Source organism: Aedes aegypti, chromosome 2, assembly GCF_002204515.2.
Source record: "Aedes aegypti strain LVP_AGWG chromosome 2, AaegL5.0 Primary Assembly, whole genome shotgun sequence".
NCBI lineage: Eukaryota > Metazoa > Arthropoda > Insecta > Diptera > Culicidae > Aedes > Aedes aegypti.
This window is the reverse complement of record NC_035108.1, coordinates 28618150-28645957: the sequence shown is the minus strand read 5'-3', so window position 1 is coordinate 28645957 and position 27808 is coordinate 28618150. Positions and strand designations below refer to the sequence as shown.

At 36.5% G+C, this 27808-nt stretch overlaps 2 protein-coding genes across 13 annotated transcripts in view; both read right to left on the bottom strand.

The window, feature by feature from the left end:
- LOC5573236 (rap guanine nucleotide exchange factor 4) overlaps nt 1-27808 on the bottom strand; it is a 1027655-nt gene that overhangs the window by 72154 nt on the left and 927693 nt on the right. For all 11 annotated transcript variants that reach the window (XR_002499466.1, XM_021840357.1, XM_021840363.1 and 8 more), the window contains 2 exons: nt 6586-6839; nt 5759-5929 (listed from right to left, as the gene is read on the bottom strand). Coding sequence is in view for 10 of the 11 variants with exons in the window: in XM_021840357.1 (XP_021696049.1) it covers nt 5759-5929; nt 6586-6839 (425 nt within the window). In the remaining variant the exon portion in view is untranslated. The remainder of the gene's footprint in view (nt 1-5758; nt 5930-6585; nt 6840-27808) is intronic.
- On the bottom strand, nt 22361-26111 carry LOC110675413. Of its 2 annotated transcripts, none has more exons than XM_021840369.1 (5): nt 25576-26110; nt 25174-25509; nt 24887-25119; nt 24552-24623; nt 22361-23014 (listed from the first exon to the last, which is right to left on the bottom strand). In XM_021840369.1, exons 1-5 carry the CDS (start codon nt 25583-25585, stop codon nt 22997-22999), a joined length of 669 nt encoding a protein of 222 aa, XP_021696061.1. In that variant the 5' UTR covers nt 25586-26110; the 3' UTR covers nt 22361-22996. The 2 variants fall into 2 exon arrangements, with proteins under 2 accessions (XP_021696061.1, XP_021696060.1); XM_021840368.1 differs by lacking the exon at nt 22361-23014 and adding an exon at nt 24011-24502 and having other exon boundaries at nt 25576-26111.

Sequence of the window (27808 nt, the reverse complement as noted above, 5' to 3'; positions counted from 1 at the left end):
ACAATCCGGAATAACTCCGGAACCACGTGGACCATATTTCCAAAACATTCTAACCTTAAACTAGAAGAGTTCTTCGGGAACTTCTGAAAATTTCAGCAAAATCCATCAAGAACCAAAAAAGTTATGCATGTTTTAGTGTATTTTTCGGCATGAAAAAGTATGTTGGCTGGATGAAGGTTAACGAGATTTTTTGCCCTGGGTTAGTTCATCTCGGGAACAAACGGCTTTACTTCCCCTTCGAAGGAAATCGTCACTATAACTTTTTAGTGACTATCTGGGATTCGATCTCAGATCCTCGGCGTGAGAGGCGTGTGTTCTAACCACTACACCAGGCCCGTCCCGATTTTGGTCGTTTTAACGGTTAAAATATCAAAACTGAGAACAAAAGAATGTTATCAAGAAATCGAATTTGAAACGATTTTCGCCATCAGTGACAGTACTGTTAAATGTCATGAACATCACGTGACTATGACAATTGAATATTGCGAATATTTTCCGTCCCCGTAGAAAAAGTCATTGAAAAATGTATTTCCTGATGATCATTTCTAAATTAGTGGCAGTTGGCCATATTTGCTCATGGAAAAACGCTATTAGCATTTAATTTTTTTTTCCGAAAATATGACATTTGACAGCACTTAGTGAAAGATATTTGAAAACTTTTTTATTACGGATAAATTGAGAACTTACTGAGGCACACATATTTTTAATTGGTATTGAAATAAGCCTGCATCAAAATGAAGAATTTGTTTTTATTTTATCGAGGTATTTATACATGTCGCACTGAAAAGATATTATTATATGAAATTGTTACATAAACAAAATAAGATGATAGAAGAAGAAAAAACAAAATTATATTCAATAAGATAACAATAAATTGATATCCAATAACGATACTTTACTCGAGTAATCTGAACAGCTTCGAAAGCAAATATGATATTTGCTGTTCCGCTTAAATGAAATGCGGATATATTTCGAAGCTGTGATTATTAATCGTAGAGTACTATGAACGATTGTATAGATTTGCATTACAGATAAGGTGATCTGAAAAAGAACGCCTAATAATATGCTTTCAGTAAAAAAAGTCTAATAAACTTCTACAAAAGCACGAGCATAATTTTGCATAAAATGAAATTGTTTTCCTGCAACCTTGGATAAGCAGGTTGGGTAATGTATCTTAGTAGCTTCAACGTGGATATGGTCTCTGATATGATAGTTTTACCAGTGTTGAAATTTGGATTTCTTCCTTAAAAACTTCTAACTTGAATCCTAACTAAAATGACTGAAAATCATCCTTATCTCTATTTTAAATAGAGATTAAAAAATATTTCGGCACACAGGTCTAGTTTCAATTAAGTTTCAGTAATTATTGCTATATGTATGCCATCAGTTGTTAGAAAATTAAGCGGCTCGTCCAAACAGCTTTTCAACCCAAAATAGTCGAAACAATATTTGGATCCATTAGAAAAATGTAATCCTATAACAATGTTACAATTGAATTGTACACCAAATTGGACTGCTTCAGCCATTGTGGTTGTGTTGAACATTGCATCAAACATTTGATACTATTGTTTAGTTAAAAGATCAAAATCAGAAGGAAACATGTTACTAGAAGTAGGCGCATTTTCCGATGATTTTCTTTTGAGATTTTCGTTGATGAACAGACGGAATATAAGTTACTTGTAGCGGCAGGGGTATTTCCATTTTATTTGAAACAGATCGAACGGGTTTTCAAGCGTCTTGCTGGGTAGTGCTTCGTGAAGCCCAAGCAGGACAGTTCGGTTTTGCGTCGTCCGATAAATTTGGCTCACGGTTTCGCGCATGTTTTCGTCGCCGGAGTTTTTTTTTTTTTTCTCCTGTTTTCAAGCGTCTTGCTGGGTAGTGCTTCGTGAAGCCCAAGCAGGACAGTTCGGTTTTGCGTCGTCCGATAAATTTGGCTCACGGTTTAGCCCCGAACACAATGTGAACGGCAGCACGGTACAACGGCAAAACGGCAAGCCCATCTTAATTTACACTCTCCTTGTCAAGTCCATGTTGAATCTGACATAGTCGACATCGATAAAAACATTGACATGTCATTCAAATCGGTGTTGCCGTTTTGCCGTTCTTGCCGTAATGCCGTTGCATTGTGTTTGACCCTTTTCGCGCGTGTTTTCGGCTCCTAAGATTTTTTTTTCTGTTTTGGAGCGTCTTGCTGGGTAGGTATTTGGAAGGCACAAGCAAGACGGTTTGTTTTCGGGACGCCAAGAAGTTTTGCTGTCAGTATCAGTTTTGTGTTCAGTCGAGGATGGATTGCCTACTGGTGAGTTCGTTTCATGCTTGTGATAACACATATTTTCTTGAAAGCGTAACTTTTAAGTAATTTTAAAACAAACTTTGTATGGTTCGTCACTATAAGTGTCGGCATTATGTTTTTTTTTTCTTATACAATTTCAATATACATATATTTGTCTCTTTTATACGTTATTAAAAATTATCTTTTGAATTGTTCGACATTGTGAATGTTGACGTATTTTTTAAAACTTGTACCATATCGAGACAAAATGCAACGTAATACTCATATGTAATTTTCAAACAAACTATGTATGGTTCGTCACTACAAGTGTCGGCATTATTCCTGTTTCATATAATTTAAAATCTATACATGTAATTTTCAGTTTTCGTCATTAATAAAAACATCTTTTGAATAGAGTAGTGTTTGATCCTTCGACCTTGACACTTGCTCTTGCTGGGGCGGGTGATGAGGGCAGGATCAAACATGTCGCGCGTCGGTAGTGAAGCGGTGAAAAAGTGATCGGTTCGTTAGTAGTGTTTGATCCTTCCACCTTGACGCTGGCTCCTGCGGGAGCGGGTGATGAGGGCAGGATCAAATATGTCGCGCGTCGGTAGTGAAGCGGTGAAAAAGTGATCGGTTCGTAAGTAGTGTTTGATCCTTCGACCTTGACGCTTGCTCCTGCGGGGGCGGGCGATGGGGGCAGGATCAAACTTGTCGCGCGTCGTTCGCTCAGAGAAATGAAAAAGCGCCGCGGATCGCTAGTAGTGTTTGATCTATTGATCGCGTCGCTTGCTCTTGCGTGGGCGAGTGACGAACACTTGTTCGGCGTTTAATGCGATTATCGAATTATTTCGCGAATCCGGTTAGGCGTGATTATATCATGGCTCGCATCACCAAACATTGGTGACTCCCAGATCTTTACCTTATCCCACTAACCCAATATCCTCTCCATGACAACCGTGGAGTTGCAGAGGTGATCTCGGTCTCTAGTAACAACGGTAGTCACACTAACATTCCTTCCCTTCCCCGATGACCGTAAGGACGTGGCCGGCGCCGTTATTGACTTTTAAATATGAGCTCTCGATTTGTGCACATTGAAGAATGGTAAGCTAATCCTAAGCCCCATTCATTAATTCCCTGTGCAACTTCGATTGTTCTGGTCAATCACGGAGTAGCAACTACGAATTGTACGGTCATCTATGCTTATGCTTATGCTTATGCTTTATTTGAAACAGATCGAACGGTTATCGTTAGAACTGAAGTTACCTGCGACAGTATTGCCATAGGATTTTCCTTGGGTAAATCCATTCGAAATTAAAATATTCGAACGGTTACCCGACGGAAAAAAGCTTGGGAATGAGCATGATTATAATTTACCTGATGAGTATGATTGTTAAGCAAGCGATCGTTAACTGAATAAAGAGAAATGTTGGAGATCCTGCATGGGGAATTCCGGCTACGAAAAGCGTTGCCATTCATCTGACTGGTATAAGCCTTGACGATTCGTTTGCGCGAAGGGCAATCCCAAAAGTTAGACTTATGATTGTCCCCGCAATTTGCGCATATAAACTTTTAGGTATTTTCCTTCACAGGACAGAAGTCTTTAGCGTGAGAAGGACATCCGCAAATCATGCATTTAGCATCCATGCTGTGATGTTTTGTGCCATGACCACACTTTTATTCATTTATTTATTATACGTGGTCGGCCACCAGCGCAACTAGGGCTATATGGGCCGTTAGATAGCAGTTATAATGACCACACTTTTGGCATCAGTTGCAACCATGCTCAGTGAATGAACGAAAGAAGAAGCAACTTTCTAAGAGATTTTTCCAAGACGGTGTCCAAGGAGGATTACTACCACTAGCTTTCACTAACGGGTCCAACAAAATCATATTGCACAACACATCAAAATGACAATTTGATTTAATTAAATTAAAAATGATCATTTTTCATACATCGATCAGACGTCAACTATGAACATTTTTTAATTAAATTTATTTATTCTACAAAAATGCCATATACAAGCATATCTTCCTTTTTAGGGTTGAACATGATTTGTCAAAAATTGGCTATCTATGGGACACCCTAAGCAGCACCAGGACAATGCGGAACGAGTCGCAAGATAAAAACGTTTTAAATTCTTCCGTTCTGCACCTTCCGGGGGAATCTCGGTGCGACAGGAAGGGTGTCTTTCCTCGCTTGTCCAACAACTGAAAGCGAGGATTTTCCGAAATAGCGTCAGAGCGCTGAGTGAAAAGTTAATTCCAAGCCACCATCGTTTCCACCCCCCCCCCCCCCTTTTGCTGCCTTCGTCCGTTGTTCCGATGGAAATTGTAGAAAGAAGAAAACTCCGGAGCCCCCCACCAGGATGGATACACCAAGATGGTTTTTCCTTCGTTTCTCGTTGACTGGCGCTCCGGCTAGGGAAAACGACGAGAAATGCAACCCGTCGGGGATTCATGGATCTTACTCGATTACCGAGAGTCTAATTTATAGCTTCGCATTTGTTAGTCAAAGTTACAAGGAAAAAACTGAAACCTGAGCAAGTGCTCAACTTTGGAACTGTCGGAACGTCAGCTGGGGGTTAACAAGGGATTCGAAGGCAAATGGAAAGTTCAGGTGATTGGACTTGAATGATTGCGTTGAGGTGAATGTGCAGTGCGCCGAATTTTCACGAACGAATTTTCAAGAGCTGGTTGTCTGCGCACATTAGAAGTTATTCATCGATGATGTTATTTATTTTTCAATCATCATAGATAGCTGTGTAGTGTCAGTAGAGGTTGTTCCAATCGGTTAGGAATAACGCTAAGCAACACCTGTTTTGGTAGAATTCATGATGTGATGCAGCTTCAAACTTGAGTCTTAATATCAATGAGAATATAATTTAGTTGTTAGTTATATGGTTTCGTATTATGCGCTCTACAAATTGCTTTCTGTGCTTCTCCTTTGGTGTCTCTCAATAGATACAGAATCGTGCCTTTTGCTAGTGTTCTTTTTGGTGTTAAGATTGCAAAAAGCTTTTTTTGCAATTTCTCATCGCAAAAGGCTGTTTTTCATCACGCCAATCTGTCATGAAACGGCCTACTTTCCTGCACTGAAGTATGCAGTGCGGGAATGGTCATTACGCCACTGAAACTAGTGCTGTAATGATTCATTACGCAACTGTTTCGAGTTGCGTAATGAATCATAACAATTTTTTTTTTTTCAGAAATTGTAAAATGATGGTGAATGCATTCCGATATAATTTATGTAATCCTCAAGTGGTCTTCTACGAAACTGCAAACAATGTTGTACGTAACCCGTTGCAAAACTCGGTTTTGATAGCACTAGTCGTAGCTCGGCAAGCCTCGTAGGATAAATTTACAACTCGTGCTTTAAAAATCATCATTTTGCAAGGTGTTCCGTAAATTACTATTACCAAACTCATAAAGTCTGTTTAAGTGTGTGGAACTGAGCTATGTAATGACAAGACAATCGCCACTTACCTTATTGAAATGATGTCTCCCGAAGGTATGATATAGTAGTTCGTACTCATGCACAGCCCAAAACAAATCCCAATCGAATAGCGTCATGTGGTAGGCAACGTCCTTGGTCGGTAACGCTTCAAAGTCCATGTCCAGCGCTTCGGTCGGCAGCTCCTGCTCCGGAAGCGGTGTCTGCAGAAATAGAAAATATGATAATTAATCTTCGAGCTATTTAGAGGAATACTTGAAAGTTAATGAAAACCGAATTTAGTAATATATTATTTAATTCCACTAGAGTTTGTATCCTTTGACAGATACGCGTGATTAATCCTCATCCTCAACAGTTAAGTTTCTCTAAAGCCGTCTTCAGTGTCGATTCTAGTACACGACACAGAAGACGCCATTACTGTTGTGGTCGCAATACGCGTATATGTCAAAGGATACAAACTTGTAGAATTAAGTGGTATAGTACTAAATTTAGTTTTCATTTACTTATAGGTTCTTCTTCTTCTTGGCTTTAACGTCCCCACTGGGACAGAGCCGGCTTCTCAGCTTAGTGTTCTTATGAGCACTTCCACAGTTATTAACTGAGAGCTTTCTTTGCCAGAGTTGCCATTTTCGCATTCGTATACCGTGTGGCAAGTACGATGATACTCTATGCCCAGGGAAGTCAAGGAAATTTCTATTACGAAAAGATCCTGGACCGACCGGGAATCGAACCCAGACACCTTCAGCATGGCTTTGCTTTGTAGCCGCGGACTCTAACCACTCGGCTAAGGAAGGCCCCCTTATAGGTAATATGACTATTTATCATAATTATCCTTCGAAAACTAATCCAGAATCCCTACCAGTGCATCGAGGTGGTCCTTTGGTGAAACGAAGATTCGCCCGTTCAAGCTTAGGGCCGTCGGTATGCTGACATCGTTGTCCTTGTAAACCATCCGCTCGCCGTTGGATTTCACCTCAACTAGCAGCAGGTCCTCGGGCATCCGGGCCAGTTGCAGCTTGTCGGCTGCGCAAGCCTTGATGACCTCGGCCGTTGCCGCCATCGGGAAGCGCAGGGTGCAGTAGGTGTGGTCCGCACAGTAGACGCGGAAGATGACTGGAAGGAGGCAGAGAAGAAGATTCGAGTTGTTAGTAAGGGCAAATGGAATTTGTCAATCTCTTTAATATTCTAAAATTTCCTTCGACTGAGGCGGGAATCGAACCCCACGAGGGTTTCTGTTGTGAGTAGGCTTAATCTTCCTAAGGTGTTAAAAGTTACGTTTAAGGTGTTCGGGTATATTGACCCGGATTTGACATACGAATTTCGCAGCCGTTTTTTCACCAAATATAAATGTTTTTGTACTCAAACTTATCGTAAAAGACTTATGAGCAATTCCACCGAACATGGTGATTTTTTTTTAATTTAATGTTTGTATTTTTTGAATCGCCTGAAAATTTGCATACAGATTCTTTATGACCAAAAATGCCATTTTGCACTTTCAGACCACCATTTTGAACCTCGCCTTATTTTTGAGAAAGGCGTATCGGAAAATGCATGGCAAATCTTTAAAAAACTGTAACTCGAAAACGGTTTGTCCGATCGATTTGAGATCTTCTACAAAGTTGTAGGTATTGCTTAGGACTATATGGAGAAAAATATGCACGGTAAAAAAAGTTACAGATTATTTTTTATTTCAAAAACAAAATTTTAAAATCGATTTTCTCCAGAAACGCAGTTTTGATTTTTTTTATTTTTGGATATATTTTAGGGGACAACTTATGTGATTTATTGCACAATGTTTCAAAATGGAAGAATCATGGACAAAAAAGTTATGATTTTGAAAAAAAAATCAGATTTTGAAAACAAATCGAAATAGAGGAAAACAATATTTTTTATGTGATTATTTTAAAGTACAGAAAAATTGCCATCGAAAAGTACTTAAGTATTTTTTTCTAGGTTGCATCAATTTCGAGATATACTCATATTTATATAAAATTTTCAAATAAAAAAAGTAAAATAGGCCCTTTTCAAACATATTTAGTGTTTCTCCATTCCAGAAATATTTTATTTTGGTTGAGTGAATCGTAGCTGAATTGTTTATTGTTTGATCAAAACCTATATACTAAAGTATTTAAAAAAGTATGCAAGGTAAAAAAATATAACGAAATTTTCATATGAAAATTTGAGGTTCATTGTTCTTAAAAACCGCAAAATTGATGTTTTTTTTTTTGGATATGTTTTGCAGCATATTGTTTGTAATTTCTTGCACAATGCTTCAAAATGGAAAATTTTTGGATAAAAAATAATTTATTTAAAATAATGAATAAAACGAATTTATGTAAAACGATATTTTTGGTGCGTTTTTTTGAGTACAGAAAAATAACTATTTATTTTCAAATAAAAAAAAAATTCTATCGAAAAATACTCAAGTAAAATTTAGCTGAGATGCATCACCTCCGAGATATACACGGTAAATCTAAACGTGGCATTAAAAATGTGATTATATCACAGCGGTGTACCTTTGGTCCCCAGGGCTAAGCCCGGCTAATAGGTAAAGCCCTCTCATCGCGGCAAGATCGTACAACCATGGAGAAGGAGTTTATTTTTGTGTGTTATATATATATATATATATATATATATATATATATATATATATATATATATATATATATATATATATATATATATATATATATATATATATATATATATATATATATATATATATATATATATATATATATATATATATATATATATATACTGTAATTTTATTTCTTAATTATATCAACTACTTTCTTGTTATCGTCACAGCTCGAAAATTGTCTAACTTCAATTTGTGTTTCAGAGATAGGGATAAACGAGTGATATTTCTGAGTGCCTTGAACTGTTTTTGCACTTGAAAATAGATGGTTAAGTTCCTGTGCAATGATATCATATTCCTCAGTAGTTGAATAACAAAAGAATATTTGTGTAAGCTGCTCTTCTTTCCAATTTTGAGCCCAATCATATAGTTCCTTAGCAATTTTTATCGGATGTTCACGTTCTTTGGCAAGACTGGCTCTGGTAGCCATACGTTTTAGTGCCCCTCCTATGGCATCGCATGGCCCTTTTCCATGTAATATTGCAAAAAAATGCCATTCAACTTCTATATCATATTTGATTTTAAATTGCCGAAGAGTTGAAAAGTTCTTCCTATTTTTATACTGTGATGCAGCTCCGTCAGACATAAAATATATCTTGTTAACAGTTAATTTGTGATCCAATCGCAATAAAATCTATCATTTTAGATATGAATAAGTTGACAGATACAGAATCGTGGCGCAAATCTTCTGAAATTAAGCATAGCATAAGCATAAGCATAGATGACCGTACAATTCGTAGTTGCTACTCCGTGATTGACCAGAACAATCGAAGTTGCACAGGGAATTAATGAATAGGGCTTGGGATTAGCTTACCATTCTTCGATGTGCACAAATCGAGAGCTCAAATTTAAAAGTCAATAACGGCGCCGGCCACGTCCTTACGGTCATCAGGGAAGGGAAGGAATGTTAGTGTGACTACCGTTGTTACTAGAGACCGAGATCACCTCTGCATCTCCACGGTTGTCATGGAAAGGGTATTGGGTTAGTGGGATAGGGTAGAGATCTGGGAGTCACCAGTGTTTGGTGATGCGATCCATGATATAATCACGCATAATCGGATTCGCGAAATAAGCTTAGCTTAGCTTAGACTTACTACACATATCAATGGCTGCTATTCCGTGATTGACCAAAGTCAGTGAAGATGCACAAAGAATCAACTAGAAGTTCGGCTGGGATTGGCCATAATCTTCTTCAGTGTGCATAATTCAGTGCCTCAATTTATATATGGTCAATAACGGCGCCGGCCACGTCCTTGCAGTCAGGTGGGATTGAGAGAAGGAATGTTAGTGTGTAACCTTTGCTATTTGGAGACCGTGTTTTCCTCTGCATCTCCACAAAGGTTACTGGGAGGGGTGGTTGTTAATGGGAAGGATCGTTGGGTCACAGATTAACTTTGATAAGCGATTAGACCATGATAAACGATTATTTGTTAACATGCTTAGGAATATAATATATTCAATTGACATGAAAAATTTCCAAATAGGAGTAAATAATGTCGTTACTTGAAGTGACGAACCATTCAAAGTTTGTTGAACAAATAGCTAAAAGCAACATTCCTACACTGTTAGGACGAAAGCATGTGTAACAATATTTTACTCAAATTGAAAAAATAAATCGATTGGCTGGACCATCACATAATATTCTTATGCCGACACTTACAGTGGCGAACCATTCAAAGTGTTTTGAATAAAATTAACGTTTTGCAAGTCTATACATAGTTTGTTGAATAATCATATTTATATCCCACCGTTTCAACGATTAAATGTGCGGTCATACATATTTTATAGATTAGAAAAAAGCATAAAACGAGCTCACCAATTGATCCTTCATCCCTGATTGAGCAGCCACAATTTTCAGCTTTATTTGAAGCATACACACTAACTGAGAAACGCGAATCTTTTTTCGCACTCGCGCCACGCGGACCTAAAACAATTGGTCTTGATTCTATCGCTCACCCCGCAAGAGCATGCCATGGAATCGGAAGACCACACACTACTAACGCGAATCTCTTTTCGCACTCGCGCCACGCGGACCGAAAACGATTGGTCTTGATTCCATCGCTCACCCTGCAAGAGCATGCCATGGGATTGGAAGACCACACACTACTCCGTGGCGCAAATCTTCTGAAATTACAACAAAAACTTAAATGATTGACTTTGCCATCTTGACGATAATATATTACAAACGGATGCAAAGTAGCTTGCTGAGCATTCCAATGATGGCTTTGAACTTCTTCTTGAAGAATAAATGTGTAGTTTTCCGAAAAATCACAAATTACTACAAATTCACCTTCTATCAAATAGTTTTTTGTGTTATTTAAAAATGTAGTTTTTTTGTCCATAATTCTTCCATTATGAAACATTGTGCAATAAATCACATAAGTTGTCCCCTAAAACATGTCCAAAAATAATAAAATGATGCATTTTCATAGAAAATCGATTTTTTTTATTAAAAAAAATCTGTCATTACTTTTTACCGTGCATATTTTTCCAAATAGTCCTAAACAATACCTACAATAACCGCAAAATATATCCAAAAATTAAAAACATCAATGTTGCGGTTTTTAAGAACTATTAGCTTCAAATTTTCATTTGAAAATTTCGTTTATATTTTTTACCGTGCACTCTTTTTTCAATACTTAAGCATAAATGTTTTGATCAAACGATAAACAATTCAGCTACAATTCACTCAATCAAAATATGTTTTTTGGAATGGAGAAACACGAAATATGCTTGAAAAGGGCCTACTTTTCTTTTTTTATTTGAAAATTTTATATAAATATGAGTATATCTCGAAATTGATGCAACCTAGAAAAAATTTACTTAAGTACTTTTCGATGGCAATTTTTCTTTACTTTCAAATAATCACATAAAAAAATATTATTTTCCTCTATTTCGATTTTTTTTTTCAAAATCTGTAATTTTTTTAAAAATCATAACTTTTTTGTCCATAATTCTTCCATTTTAAAACATTGTGCAATAAATCACATAAGTTGTCCCCTAAAACATATCCAAAAATAAAAAAAATCAAAACTGCGTTTCTGGAGAAAATCGATTTTAAAATTTTGTTTTCGAAAAAAAAAAAAATAATCTGTAACTTGTTTTTACCGTGCATATTTTTCTCCATATAGTCCTAAGCAGTACCTACAACTTTGTAGAAGATCTCAAATCGATCGGACAAATCGTTTTCGAGCTACAGTTTTTTAAAGATTTGCCATGCATTTTCCGATACGCCCTTCTCAAAAATAAGGCGAGGTTCAAAATGGCGGTCTGAAAGTGCATAATGACATTTTTAATCATAAAGAATCTGTATGCAAATTTTCAGGCGATTCAAAATGTACAAAAATAATCGGGTTTGCGAAACGGCGTGGAACCGCTCTTATCTGGTTAAGGAATTTGGCTAAAAATCTTGGTTTGGTTGGACTTGGTCGCTCAGAACCGGTGTCAAAGGGACCAAGGTTTGGCCATCTTTACAAGAGCATTTGTAAGAGCAAAATGCATTTGTTGTGAATTGGGAAACATAGTATTTTGTCGAAAATGCATTGAAAATGGTATCTAATCAACTGGTTAGTTGTTCAGAGCACTACTGGTTAGTTGTTTACAGCCTACTTGATGGCAAGACGAAGTTTGCCGGGACCACTAGTATATGATGAATTACTATAAACAGAAGCCTTTTAATAATATTCGGATTTTTTTCTGATCTCTTGAGAAAGACTTGGATGAGTCCCCAGAAAAACTGATAAAATAATTATTGGAAAATTTGCCAAACGAAACCCTGCATAATTTCCTGCTGAGATTTTTTCAGACGAAATCCCTGGAAAAGAGGAATTATAGGAATAACAGTTGAAGTTTGCGCATCCATTGGGAATTTACTTCAAAAAATATTCAAGAAATCTTTGAAAGAGCTGAAAATTTCGGTAGAATTTCATAAAGGATTCTCGGATAATGTATAGTGGAATTTCTGGAATGATACATAATAGATTTGGTGGAATAATCCCAGGAAGCAGGCTTTGGAAAATTTTACGATCATTGACACATCTCTTATCTCATTTATCCGCCTGTATTCACACAACACGCATGACATTTATCGTTTGTGGAAGATAAAGAGTCACGAAAGAAAAAAGACAGACACACATCACACATTGTTTGGCGCCGATCTCTGTGTGCCGCGACGTGTTACATTCACTGACACACTCTCATTGTGATCAAGAAACAGAGGTGAATGTTTTCCATTTTCTGTGCTATATTTGCAACCGAACACCCCGATTATCCAACAGTTTATAATTAAGGTTGCCTTACCGGAAATTATGGAAGTTATTAACAATTGTATGCACAAATCAAATCACCCGAATGGCTCGCTACCGTAGAAGTTTGCGAGAATTGCTGCTCTTGAACGCTCTCTTGCCACGTACCAAACGAGAGAGTGAATATCAACGTTCATAGAGCTCTCCAATTGCGACGTGCCACAAACTGTTATGGTTCACGAACTGTTACACTCTCTGAACACGGTTCAATCGGCTTATTCAGATCAAAATCACTGCTTAGAAGGATTTATGGAGCAATTACTGTGATTATCTGTGAGGTAATTATTGAGGGAGTGCTTCGAAGAATTACTGAAAAAAAAATTCATGAGAGCCTTTCGATGGAATTCTTGTATGATTTCTCGGAAAAATGTTTCCGCGAATTTTTTCAACACTAGAATAAACCGTTGCAATTTTTCCCGGAAGCTTTCCTCTAGTATTATTTCTGAATTTATTAATCTAATATAATAATAACTGAAAAAAATCGATACTACGCTACTACCAGTGAGTGGCCAATCAATCAAGTTTGCATCTTGCACGTATATCAGATTTGTGCTCTTAAAAATCCATTTATCCGATTCATCTTCACCTTAAAAAGTAGGTTCCATGATGTTGAAATGAACGCTACTTTTATCAATACACTGGATGCTTTACTATACATTACTATTTCAGGGCTCCTCCAATCTTGATTTACCATACCGCTGTGCAGGGTGACATTGGGCCTAGGGGGTGAATTTGACCGCCTTTTTACGATGCAATTCATGGCTAGTATGAAAGTCAAAAAACTAATTCATGGCTATTTATAACGAATTATTGGAGCTTGTCACATTAGGGGTATTCACTTATTGGCGTAAATTCCCGCGTACACTCCCGTGCATAAGTTTGGGTTCACCCCCTATAAAACATGCAAAAGTGTTTTGTCCATATCTCTGTGATTACATGTCCAATTGAAACTCTCTAAGCCGCATTCGAAAGGCAAAGAGTTATTCCTACTTCGTATGTATTTTTCCAAAAACATTGTTTGAACTTTGTATACTAAATTTTTACTTAAAGTTGTGACATTTTTCAAAAAACACACTGAAAAATCATATCTAATTTCCTCAGCATTGGGTCGACCAAAATTTTAAATCAAAATGTCATTAGGATCGTAATCTTATATTCTTTGAAGAAACCCCACGAAATTTTGGCGGAAAAATCTGGAAAGTATTCAAAATCAATGAAACAGTCAGTCAAGTCATCGTGCAAAAGTTTGGGTTCACCCCTCAGTATGGTGTATCGTGCAAAAGTTTGAGTTCACCTGAACTTACTTAAATCTGTGAAATCTCATACCAATCATGTACGCGCCATTATTCGCGCTCAAAAAAGCTTTAAACTATTAACTATTATTGAGATATTGACACAAATGATGCGCGTGCGGCTCAGGTGAACCCAAACTTTTGCACGATTTGCATCATACTGAGGGGTGAACCCAAACTTTTGCACGATGACTTGACTGACTGTTTCATTGATTTTAAATACTTTTCAGATTTTTCCGCCAAAATATCGTGATAAACTGATTATCTTAAATATTTCACAAAATTCCTTAAACTCCTCAGGAAGTATTTCAATGTGTTGAGATAGTAGAAGCATTAACCTTAGAATGCTAATGTCGCTACTGTTCGTGTTACCAACATCTAGTTTGCCACGCGCTGACAGCTTGAGTACCGGTCCTCAAAGTGTCAAATAAATTTTAATATCATCCACTACAACATGGCATCGAACAAACAATGAAAAGATACAATTAAAGGTGATAATAAACTAATTCAGTTTTGTGAGAACAGCGCCATTAGCGTTCTACTACTAATATTTCTATTGTGGAGATTCAACATTCGATCAATCCAAGAATGCGTCGGTCGTTATAACAATTTTCAACAACTTTGTTATTTATGAAAAAATAAAAAAATGAAAACTAATTCAATAGAAAAGTTATTAATAAAATTGATTCAAAAATCCTGACGTTGCATGACAAAGCTGAGAGACAACCAACTGGAAATTGATCATAAGAAAAGGATTGGCAATAGATTTTGAGGAGCTTTCAAGGAAATGAAAGTTGGATTGTTTTTATGCGACAAACGACGATGGTAGAACGAATCAGAGACATTGCGCTCTCCGGATGTTGTTCGTCCTGTTAAAAGAAGTTTTTGTCACAATTAGAAATGAATACAACTATTTGATGGCACAACATTCTACCTGAGTCGAAGCAAATAAAGTCTATGAACTCTTGACCAAATTTGAACGCACCCGCATTTTTCCTCATTATTTGTCATCGAATCAGATTCCAGGCAGTGAAGGCATTTCGAAGACCACATGATTTTTATTCGATTGTAAATATATACAAATTTTCATCCGGGATCATTTTTATGATCGTGAAAGTTCATTCAGACATGTTCGTAGCTTTAAAAATGTCTAAACCAATCAAAAGACAGACACATCAAACCATGTATAGGATTTTTGGGGAACATATTAGAGCAAATTGTTAACCTTCAGTGATCACCCGGAAAAGATTCCGGGAACCGTATAGAAATCAGTTACTCGGTCATAAACTCTCAATTCTTGGCTGACACAAATCGAATTTACGAAACTGTGATGTCACACAAACAAAAACACGAAAAGCATAACATTTATGTTGGGTTACTAGATTATTTCTTCATAGATTTTATCCCCTGAAGTCAGAATAGGAATATTTCGTTTGAAATATTTCATCACTGTTACCTCAGTTTACGCAGCTTTAAGTGAATACCCCTATTGTTTTCATTGTTCTGGTTTTAGTTTGCTGTAAAAATAATGTCCCAAAGTCTCCCCCACGTCGGTACCTATATATACCATGCCCACACAGTTACGGATCACCCACAGTGACGGATCACTTTGGCGTTCAACATCGGATAACTCGCTCAAAACATAAAAGTTGACGTAAAACATATTTTTCCCATGTTATACTATTTGTCTTCTAGCATTTGTAAAGTTAAGCATAACATTCAACCACTTAATAACGGTGTATTTGACAAATGTTTAGTTGATACCACACAGCTATCATTATATGGTCGTTTTCTGTAAGAAGTGCCGTCAGCATTCATAAGCTCCCACAAGTGGTAAAATTCATATGTTATAGCATTAAACATGCTCGTTCGCTTCGATTTAGTGTGAACTCATCTTTAGAAAACAGTTTTCTTGATTGTTGATTCTAAATACCGAATATTAGCACTTCTAACTAGTGATCCATAATATGGACCAGGAAATGATTGTTTACCACGGTTATGGATCAATAGCAAAGAATGTAGATTTCTAGCATTTTAAGCATTGTATTCGACATTTTCAGACAATAGCACTAAGGATAAAACTAATACAACATCAAGGTTGGTAAATTTCATTTTTTAGCAGACAAAAATGGGTGGAAAACTTGGTGTGGAGCGAAAACAGTTCATGCCTCAGTTACTACAATGCAGTATATCTTAAAAAAGGACATTTTACCCTTGTTTCCAGCTCTAACAATGCTATTTTTTGCAGTAATATGTGACACATTGTTAACTTTCACCAAATCATGCAATACAGATGCATTGAGTTTGAAATCTCTTGATTTTGCGCACTGATCCGTAATATGTCACAATTTGATCCATAATATGAAAATTGATCCATAATATGGTTTTCAGAAACCGATGCAATTTTTAATTTTTATGCAATCCTATGTAAATATTACACACAAAATAGTTTACTTACCGAAGTTCCAATGTGAAACGATTCAATTCGTGCTTTTAAATTACAATTTTACGTTTTTCATGTCGTTTTATTGAATTTTATAGGTTGGACTCCACACTATTTGATCCATAACTGTAGGGTCATGGTACATTGAGGTGTGATGAAAACTGCATTTCTACTGGTATGATACATTTTCAGTAAGATTTTGGGGCACCAAACAACCCGGAGCCCGGTGTGGACCGCACCCACCGTACCCTCTTAGCTACGCTACTTACGTGTCTAATGAAAAATGGAAGGCACGAGTCTCTACATAGTTTTAGAATGTTAAATTATATTGTTAATTTCCATATTTTCGATTTTGTTGTTTAATGTTTTCAAAATGTTTTCTTTCAACCCTTCTTCAAATATCAAACAAGATAACAATATATTTATCAAAGCCGAGAGATTTCAATGTTTGAATACAGTATTAAACATTTTTTAATTAGAAGAATTTTAATTTCATTGATTTCGGTTCATAAAGCATAGTTAAGTCATATACAAGTTTGTTGAGCATTGTAGCATGGTCACTTTTTTGTAAATATTATTTTAAGATTTATTCAATATAAATATAGATGTACATAAATTGTTATATAATTATATTGTTTTTTCATGTTCTTCAATGTTAATTTATTATTTGTGTTAATTTATTTTTCATTTAATCATATATAATTTCATTGTCAAAATTAACAAATTCAATAGTTCACTTAAATATATGCGATATTCAATATCACAGTTCAAAATGAAATGCATTTTTCCAAAACCGCATACAAAACTTGCATACAAGTCACCTTCTACCAATGCTATATCAAATAAAAGTCCCTGTCGCCTTACACACTACACCACGAAACACGAATAAGCCTAAGGTTGAAAGTTCAAGCCCGAACGTTAACGATCGTTATAAATAGATCGGAGTCCAAAAATAGTCAGAACGATACAGGTCATTCAGATGGAATGGTAGCGAAAGAGATAGCGCTTCAATCGGTTTTCATTCGTAGTTGATGAGGATCGTCGTTTGAAAAGGTCGTGAACTTACTTCGGTGATTTTACGTACTTCCGTCCACGAAGATGTAAAATCACACCTTATCTGAGGACTTTCAGAATCTCTACTCGTCCATTTTGACCGTGGAAGAGGCGAGAGTGCGTGAATAATCGTTAAGTGTCGCGGTGTGTTTAATTTGGTAAGGGATGGTACACAAATTATGTCACGCTAAATTTTAACTTTTTCGACCCCCTCCCCCCCCTTTGTCACACTTTTTGTATGAGTCCTCTGAAAATTGTGTAAGGCTTGTCACGCTTGGCTCAACCCCCTCCCCCCTTGGAGCGTGACGTCATTTGTGCATGACCCCTAATAGTTTAAAAATGTGAGAAGTCTTTTAGAATAAAATTAATGTTGCTTTTTGTTCCTTTCGGTAGAGTAGAAAAGTCAATAGCCTAAGTCAGGAGGTTAAGTGCGGTCATTTAGTTTCGTGTGTGCGTTTGTAAATAAAAAAGGTAATTGTGTTTTTTTTTGTATGGAGAAATTTTTTGCTAAAGCTTAGTATGCTGTTCCGCTCAAGAAAAGTAAAAATTTCTGCGGAAGAAATGGTCAAGAAATGTTCTACAGTGAGCTCCATTTGAAATGACATTTCTTTTCAACTGCGTACTGCGATCAAAGAAAAATGCTTTTCTTGACCATTTCTTGCAAGAAATTTTCCACGCATCGAGATAGGCGATTACTTTTCTGTTGAGGTGCATACTTCGCTTAAATGCGTCGAACATCCGTTTGACGGCTTTTTATTCAGGATCTGCGTCTAGCGATCTACGGCCCAAGCTCGGCACACCGCATCTGCTCGCTAAACGTTGCTCTCGACCCCACGCTTCAGCGTTCAAAAGTCCCGGTTTGAGGGGAAAGCCGGAAGGGAACAAACATCCCCACAAAGCGGCCATCACCAATTTCTATTAGCGTGTACAGGCCACGTGTGAAGCCTCCGACGATCCCCACCGTCATCAACTGCGTCATCCGTCACCGACGCAAGTGATTTCCGGCGTGCGACACTTCACCAAGAGGTAATTCCAAAAAGTCGCAGTTCGTTGCTGTATTTGGAGTGGTAGTCGCAATACCACCATCATCGATTTGCTAAATCTGGACTTCTACTTTGCCGTCGCATTCTTCGTCCGGCACTTCTACTTTGCCAACCCATTCAACGGCCGTCGCTTCTGCTTTGCTGGCGGCATTCTTCGCAGCATCTAAAAGGGTCCGTGAGTACAAGCCAAACAAACTAACCATGCGCATGCGTCAAAACTCCACACAACTAACCGAGCTCGGAAAGAAGAAGATGATCGATAAATGTCGATAGAATCAGATTAGAAATTCGTACACACATTAGTGAAAGTAGGAAGAAGAATGAAGGAAAGGAACACACAAATATGAATAAAACCTATGTTATCAAATTTGAATAAAGTTTTAAATGTTTTTGCTGTTCTCAACTAAATTATGTATTTTTGAAGTATGTTAAAGCTTTCCCTGTAACAGTTTTTGGTCTTCGAGATTTCTCACGTTTCGCGTCGTTCTACCATGATTCTTTTTCTGTTTTTTGTACGCCAGGATAGACTGCCTGGGAAATCAGTCTCTCCACTCACGTGTCTGAAGCGGACAGGGAAATTTGAATTAGTGAGTTCTTCCAGTGATGATACTCGTGAGTGGTGTATTTTTGTGTCGGTAGAACGACAGTCAGCATCAACTATTTTTTGAGAATCGCTTAAAGCGACCTCTATAACTGAGAAATCTCGATCCACTATACCTTTTGAGTTTTCTGTATCGTTTCCTAAATTGCTATTTGGACTCTTATAAAACAAACCCGCCCTGAGGTTGGGTTTCTTGCCATAACTCGACAGACGGTCCTCTTCGGAGGTGGTGCTAAAGCCGTCTGTTTCTTGAGCCAGGGAACGAAACAGGAGACGTAAAACCTTTAGCCGTATTTTACGTGCTACAGCATGAAATCAACCTAAATGGCTAATCACTCTTGGATTTATATATCGAAACATCCCAAGAAACAATTCAATGCAATAAATAAACTTGCCTATTGCATAAACATTGAACAAAAGCGCTAGTAGTTGAATAAGATTATGAGTTGAATTAAGTATTGATTTAATGTTTCACTCACTAAACTAAGCGCTTTTGTTCATCAAGTTGTTGTTGTTTTTATAACTTATTGAATTGAAGTTTTTTAATGATTGAATAAAATATTATAATGGTAGCCTGACAGCTTCTGAAATAAAAGCTGAACAAAAGCAGATTCTTCCATGTTGGAAGTTGTTATAGACAATCAAACATGCAATGGAAAAATAGTTTATATAATGTTGAACAATATTTGTGCAAATGTGTAATTCAACAAAAAACATAATGCCTAATAGAAATTTGAAATAACATTTCTTTGGGACATTTTGTAACCACTAACAAACAATGTTGATGAAAGATGCGTTAACAGCAGCAGCTTAACTATGTAGTAACTAAAGCTTTTTTTCAAATGACTTGAAATATGAGAAAACAACTTAATATTACAAGCTGAACCGATGAATTTCGCAAAAGTTGGTAAAACTATTTATTCAGCCTTGTTGAATTATATTTGAAATAGGATTCATTACAAGAACAATTGAAACAAAACTTATTCTTGATCTCGTTCTACTGATGTTCATGGTGTCACGCTCTGTTATTTCGTAAATATGGATAGATCTACCAAAAAGTTTAAAAAAAGTGGCACATATAATCGTAAATTGAAGTTAATTCGTGAAAAATATCGGCTTATGTTTAAGACCCTGCGCGTGAATCGAAATACAGCAAGAAATTCTATCGCTGTTGCAGCCGTACGAAAAATAACAACCTTTACAGAAGGTAGGGAGCCGGATTCTGTTCTTGGTACTTTTATTTCGCTTCGGAAAGGGGAATTTCGGAAAGACACTGAGCTCATATTTGGCCATGATGCGCATCTTATTGAAATGCCTCTTATTACAAAATTTCAAACAATTCGGCCGAGAGAAACCCCCCATACCAAAGTGAAACATGAAAGTGCCCAAACAGTTCTTTACTCTATATATCCTTTTAATATAATACAATAATATATTCAAAATAAAATGTGGATGTTACAGATGGACATCAACCCGTTGGCTCAGAATCCATAAATGTTCATAATTCGTCCCCCGTTATCAACTCAACATCGGTTCCGCATAATCCAGTATCAGGAAGGTTTGTTCCTGAAAAAAACGACCAAGTCCATGTTCAGGCTGATAGTTCAAACGGTATTGCTTTAGAACAACTTCATGACCCGGTTGATCCGCAAAGCGAACCACCGAACCCAGCAATCGAAAGTTCGCGAGAAGCAATAAGATCGTGGTCTCTTCGTCACAACATTACTCATAACGCGTTGAAGGATTTACTGGGGCTGCTTAAAGACAAATACAACGATATAAGCTTACCCACGGACCCAAGGACGCTTCTTGAAACACCTCAGAATATTGGGCAACTATGCTATGGGATTTCAGGTGGTAAATACTGGCACCATGAACTAGCAGCTTGCCTTGAAAAGTGGTTTGAAAATGTATCATGTGATATATGTATAAGCATTAACATTAACATAGATGGCCTGCCGATACATAAAAGCTCTAAATTTCAACTTTGGCCCATACTATGTAACGTCCATGAAATGAAAGAGTTACCACCGTTGCCTATTGGAATCTTTTTGGGTAAAACAAAACCAGCTGACATCAATGAGTATCTAGCACCATTTGTGAATGAAGTAATACCATTGCTTGAAAATGGTTATTACATTAAGGGTCACTTCATAAAGATTAAAATACGTTGCTTTATTTGCGACTCTCCGGCACGTGCTTTCGTTAAAAGTATATTTAACTATAAAGAAAACCTGTTTCTTTTATTGATTATATATTTTATGTTTTATAGGTGTAGTCAACTTTAACGGAAAAAATGGTTGTTTGAAATGTACCATTAATGGAGAGTATTCGCACGTGTCCAAGACGGTTGTGTTTCCCACGCTTCATTGTCCATTGCGAACAGATCTTAAATTTCGTCAGAAGGACTATGGTAAGCACCATGCTGGTCAAGATTCGCCGATTTTGAAGCTGCCTGATTTCGACATGGTAAAAGATTTTGTTGTTGCCGATTCACTCCATTTGTTGGAATTAGGTGTAATGAAACGGCTTTTAACAGGATGGAGAGATGGATCCCTAGGATATGAAGGAAAGTTATCCGCATTGAAAATACAACAACTATCAGATGCAGTTGTAAACGTTGAACTACCAAAAGAAATACATCGTAAAATGCGAGGGTTAGATTGTTTGGCCTTCTGGAAGGGGACAGAATGGCATTCTTTCTTAAACTATGTCAGCATAGTGGTACTCAAGGACTTCATAGACGAAAAATTGTACAGTCATTTTCTGCTGTTGTTCATTGCGGTTAGAATATGCTCTTCAGAGTATTTCAAAAAATGGCTATCCCTTGCGCAAATTCTTTTCGAAAAGTTTATTGAAGGTTTCATAAAAATATATGGCGAGGAATTTGTTACGAGTAATATTCATAACCTTGAACACGTTGTAGGTGACGTTCAAAGATTTGGTTCTCTTAGCTCAATTTCAGCCTATCCCTTTGAAAGTTATCTCTTTCAATTGAAAAAGTATGTAAGGCAGGGAAAAAATTGTCTACAACAAGTGGCTAACAGAATACTAGAGAAGACTCGATTTCCTTTCAACATTAACAATGCGAGATTTGTTCCCAACATAATAAAACGAGGCAATTTAGTTCAGTGTGAAGTACGTCAAGGGTTAGAAATCAATAATGTATTTAAAGATTCGTGGTTTTTAACAAAGGATTTTGAAATTGTTCAAATGGTTGACGCTTCGACTGATCCTGACAATAATGTTTTAGTACACGGTAAAGCTCTAGTTTATCAAACTGATTTTTTCAAACTACCTATTCGCTCGTCGTTTTTGTACATTTACGAAGCTCAGATTTCTCATTTGAAACAGTCGAAGGCTTATAGTATAGAAGACATCATGTGCAAGTTTGTTGTAATTCCTTACAATGTTAATAATTATGTTTACATTCCACTTTTACATACATTTGAATCTGATTGATTGTTGTGATTATTCGTGCATCTTATCTGTATCAAATTATCAAACGTCGATATCCAAATAAAATAATATGAATGGTCGTTATTAGCTCTAATTAACTAATTGTTTAAAAAAAACAAAACAACATCTTCAGTTCATCATTAAAAACGTTAAAACATTTCCTCCATCCAGTTTGGTAACATTACTTCCGTTTGAATTTTGTATCTGCACGCCCATATTCTTCCTCATCTTAACTGGAATTTATATCTCCATTCATGAAAAAAAAAAAATCAAAATCTCATATCAATCGTCATCAGAATCTTCTAGCGAATTTTCTTCTTCGTGTTCTGAATTGGTTTCATAGTCCTCGTTTTCATCGACGTGCACTCCAGACGTTTCTGGTTTATCCTGGTCAACAGGGAGTAGATTCGGCGTGGCAGAAACACTTGATAGTCCTAAAGCACAATCAAAATCTGAAAATAATATGAACATAAAATTAAAAACGAGTCCAGTTACAGAACTTTGTTGTTTACTTGTCTACCTTTTTTGTATAAATTACTAAAACATTCTCGGTAATCATGGTGCACCCAAACACATTTTGTTGCAATGAAATCATTTCAGTATGTCTATGACAGGGCTGGTAGCGACTAACTTAAAAAAAGGAACTTAAGAGATCTCTTACCTGAAAAAGGGGCAAAACAGGAAACGAAAACAAAACAAAAAGGGACTAAAGATATCAAGTAAACTAAAACCAATCCAAACTTTACCTAACTTTTTGTTTAAATTATTAAATTTTACCGTTATAATGAAAATTATATTTAAATTTCGTATTTTATTAGTTAATAATTCATAAGTATATTCTGAATATCCCTAATTAGTGTAATTCAATTGACTTTTTGAAGTCTAAGAGTGAGTTGACAAAGTATATTTTATTGTTGAATTATAACATAATGGTAATTCTTACAACATAAAGCTGAAATTCTCTGTATGGAACAACAGCATGAGTAATCTGAGGATATCAAACTTGTATTGTATTGAAATAATATTAAAAAAACACTTAAACTTAATCGGTAATAGCACTATTGGTTATATAATTTTTTACGATGCATTGAATAGAGACCAAATTTCTTAACAGAGACCTGCTACCAGCCCTGCTATTGTAGAAGAACATTTTAGCTGTTTGGCCTTATGTGGTGGTACATTTGCCCTAACAGTGCTAATAAGTTGTTCATTTGTAATCTACTACGTTTCAAAATTTTGACACAGACAAACTAAAGTAACACAAAAAAGGAAATCAAAAAATAATCTGACGTCTATTTGTCTGTGCTATGCCAAAATTTTTATATATGTTATAGATTTACTCACCGGAATTGCTACTTTTGTTCTCCTTTTTTGTCTTCGCCCTTCGGTGAATTGTGGATTGTCGCTTGCCTTTTGATTCGCTTCTCTTTTTTGAGTTTCTAGTGATCCTCTTGAAGAAATCTTCAAGCAATGTACGTGAGAATGTGCTATTCACACTACGGATAAGTTTGAAGAAAATGTCAAGAATATTGACACATTTCTTCATAGGATATTTGACGCTATCTCCTCTGCTTTCACCCGTCCAAGAGCAAAATAGCATCAACTTCCTGTCGAAAAAGTGGTCAATCAATCCATACGCAATATTCAATCCGTTACAGGCATCGCCGGTGTGTCCAATAATCCTTTTCATATGAGCGAACTAAAAATAAGTTTGAGAATGAAGTACAAGATTCGTCAATATTAAAAATCCATATATTAAATCAAATAATTAACACCTACCAACTGCTTGGCAAACGATTCACTATTGAGATTTTCTTCCAATGCGTCTATTCCATCCGTAGTCGTCACCGGGCAAAATTGGAAGGATGATGATGCCTCAGAATATGGGTCGCACATCTTTTGGCGAATTGCAGTATCTATTTGCATTTCGATCTTTGCTGCTGTTTTCGCCAACATTGTCTCCAGAGAGTTGAGGACTGTTACAGTTACCTCGTCAACCACTTTTTCAGCTACCATCTCGATCTTATCAGAAATTTGTTTGATAATTCTATCCGCATCCGGCTGAAAAATAGAAAAATATCAGTACGATTCAATTTGATTTAGGGAAAATTCAAAAATTACGTTCATTGTTTTTCAGGATTTGGAGATCCATCCCTTCCCCTCTGCCACGCTTTTTTCTATACCTAATACACGCGCTGTCACACTTTCTAAGACCCCTCCCTCCCCCAATTGGCGGACGTAATTTTTGAACGTTTCCTAGCGAGTTTATCCTATCGTAATCAATTGCAAAACTAAAGATATTTTTAGTACGTTGAGATCCATACCTGTTCAACATTGACAACGTATCCTTCCGAAAGCATAGTTTCCACCGGGATTGTTGGAGTTGTGGGTATTTGGGCTGCAACAGTTGAAGGGAAGTCCAATGCGATTCCTTGCGAATTTGCCAGCAGTTCATTCAAATCCGGTTCATAATAAATGTTTTCAACCGGCTGGCTAGTCACCGGTACTGGCTGGCTGGTTACCGGCACGGCTGGAGGACTCACTGGCGTTATTTGTGCTAAAAAATCACACATAAGAGCTAATGTTTTCTATATATTCAAATTATGCTTACCTTGACCAGTTACCAGATGGTTTAAATCAATCTCCTTGTTGAATGCCGGTTTCTTGAACTTCTTCTTGCGCCTTGGAGCAAAATCTGAAGCGTCGGTGGATAGGCCCGAAAGTTCGTCAGCCTCTTGTTCAGCATCCGCGAATGTTGGAATATATTTACGTTTCACTGAACAGGACATTTTACTCCAGGAGGACATGGGCAACGATGCAGCATTCTTCCGTAGTTCATTTGCCTGCTTGGGGGGCCATAAGAGAGTATTCCCATTCACCCATTTGTGTGGGACCACTGTCAACACTGGCTTACCAGCCTCTATTGTTTGTACCACCACGAAATAGTCTGTAAGAGCATGCAATATATTATATTCTTCAAGTTTAGAATGAATCCTAGAATTGTAATACATACCTTTACCCATTTTTCACAATAAAAAAAAACTAATACGGAAAAAGAGATCGACAGAACTGTTGTTGTTTTGGTTTGACATTCAGACACCATGAACAGAAAGTCAGTGTTACCAGTTTGTTTTAGAAGTGTTTAATCGATTTTTATTGAACATTAGTAGCGCTTATAGCAAACATATACGTTTACAAATGATCAAACGGGAAACAACGTTGCGTTGATGGTTTTGTATAAGCACTAATAAACAACAGTGATAAAAATGTTTGTATACCATTTAAAAAACGGTAATTCAGCAAGTGTTTCGTTTATATATCTATTCTTTAAGTACGCCTATAATACTGCAGAAACTTACAACCATGGATAGAACAGTGTGGATGTAGACAGCTGCCAATTGAAGGATCCGGAGATCGAGCCTCGTCGAGAAAATGTATCTAGTGATAATCAATAAAAATAATAGCTTTTCAGATGACTCCAAAATACGATCTGTTATTATAAACATAACACTGAGATGAAAACGCTCAGAATTAATTTGTGTTTTTGTTCCTCTTTGTTTATTTATTTGAATGTTTAAGCAACCTTATTATCACCTTTATTCAATTCTGTCTGTTCAACTCTATATTTACCATAGGCGAATAACAATCACGGAACGATGTTGTTCGGCGTGTTTTGTATGTACTAAGGTGGAAGAAGCGTGGAATTAAAGTTGTATTATGCTTATTATTGATAATCTTAGTAACTATTACGTTTAATGATTTTTTCCACTTCTCTTCAACAATTAGACATCGATATGTCTTACACTATTGTTTATGAAACGTTGAACTGTCACTTTTAGACTTTTGAAATACAGCTTAGGGGTTTAAGTGTTTAATAAGAGTGTATGTTGTTTTTTCATGGTGTTTATAATGTAGAACATCTGAGTGCATGCGATCGAACAGACGTTTATATATCACGCTTTTAGAACCTCAGTTGTTGAATAGGTTCTCCATTTCTGGGTGAACAGGAGTTGAACAATTGTTTCGACTCAAACAAATCAATTTCAAATAAACATATAGTTTAATTATGCAATTTAAAGAAACATCTCATCCAACAATAATTGTTTCTTGGGATGTTTTCTAAAAGCAACTTAAAGCTTCTTTATTGCACAAGTATTTATGGGATTCAGCTTTTTAATTTGTATATGTCAAGAACTGCTTTCTACTATCAAAAATGATAAATCAGGTGTTCTTTGGGGACACATGTTAGGAAGAAGATGAATCAAAGTTACCTTAAACTTTTAAGAGATCAAATCTTGTAACTAATAAGGCAGCCCCTTATCCGGCTTTAAGGCGAAGTAGCCAGTCATTCGTTTTGGCAGCAATGATGACTTTGCAGCGTGCAATTTCAAAGTGATAAAACAACTAATTCCTGATAGCTTATATTGACTTGGAAAAGTATCACTGTACGCGCCAACAAACATAAAGTATACTGATACTTTTTCAGTTGTGTCAGTGAAAAACCCATCGCTGGAAATGGAATCATTTTTACCGGTGATAACCGATTTTCTTTGATTCGAAATCGTGAGATGAATTAGCAACAATCATTAACGGCGCGTATAAATTCCAATGACGGCCTACTTCGCCTTAATGAGACCCTCTTCTACGCTGCTTTAGGGTCGACATAGAGTAAGGTGGGGCAAAAGTTCGACCTTAGTGGTATAATCAAAGTTTCCATGAAAACAATAGCAGTTCAAACAAAACAAATACCATACAGTGAACCTTCAACATATTGGCTATAACTTTGCTGAACAAACTTGTGTCAAAATATTTACTCATTTTTAGTTATAACAGTTTCAAAATTGATTGTCTTATTCGAACTTTTGCCCCACCGGTGCACAGTGGACTTTTCTGCAAAAAAATGTATGGAATTTCAATATCTCTGGATGCCGCTGGAATAAAATCGATCTTTTTACCGCAAAAGAAAGATTTTTTAATGGGCGAAACGATAGTGTGGTGAGAATTTACTGCACGTTATTTTTTTTACGGTTTTGACCTATTAAAGGTCATTTTACCCTATTTTCAATGGAAATGAAATATTCATAATTCAATATCTCTGGATTCCGCTGGAATAAAATCGATTTTTTTACCGCAAAAGAAATATTTTTTCATGGGCAAAACGATAGTGAGGTGAGAATTCATTGTTCGTTATTTTTTTCGTACGGTTTTGACCTATCAAAGGTCGTTTTACCCTATTTTCAATGGAA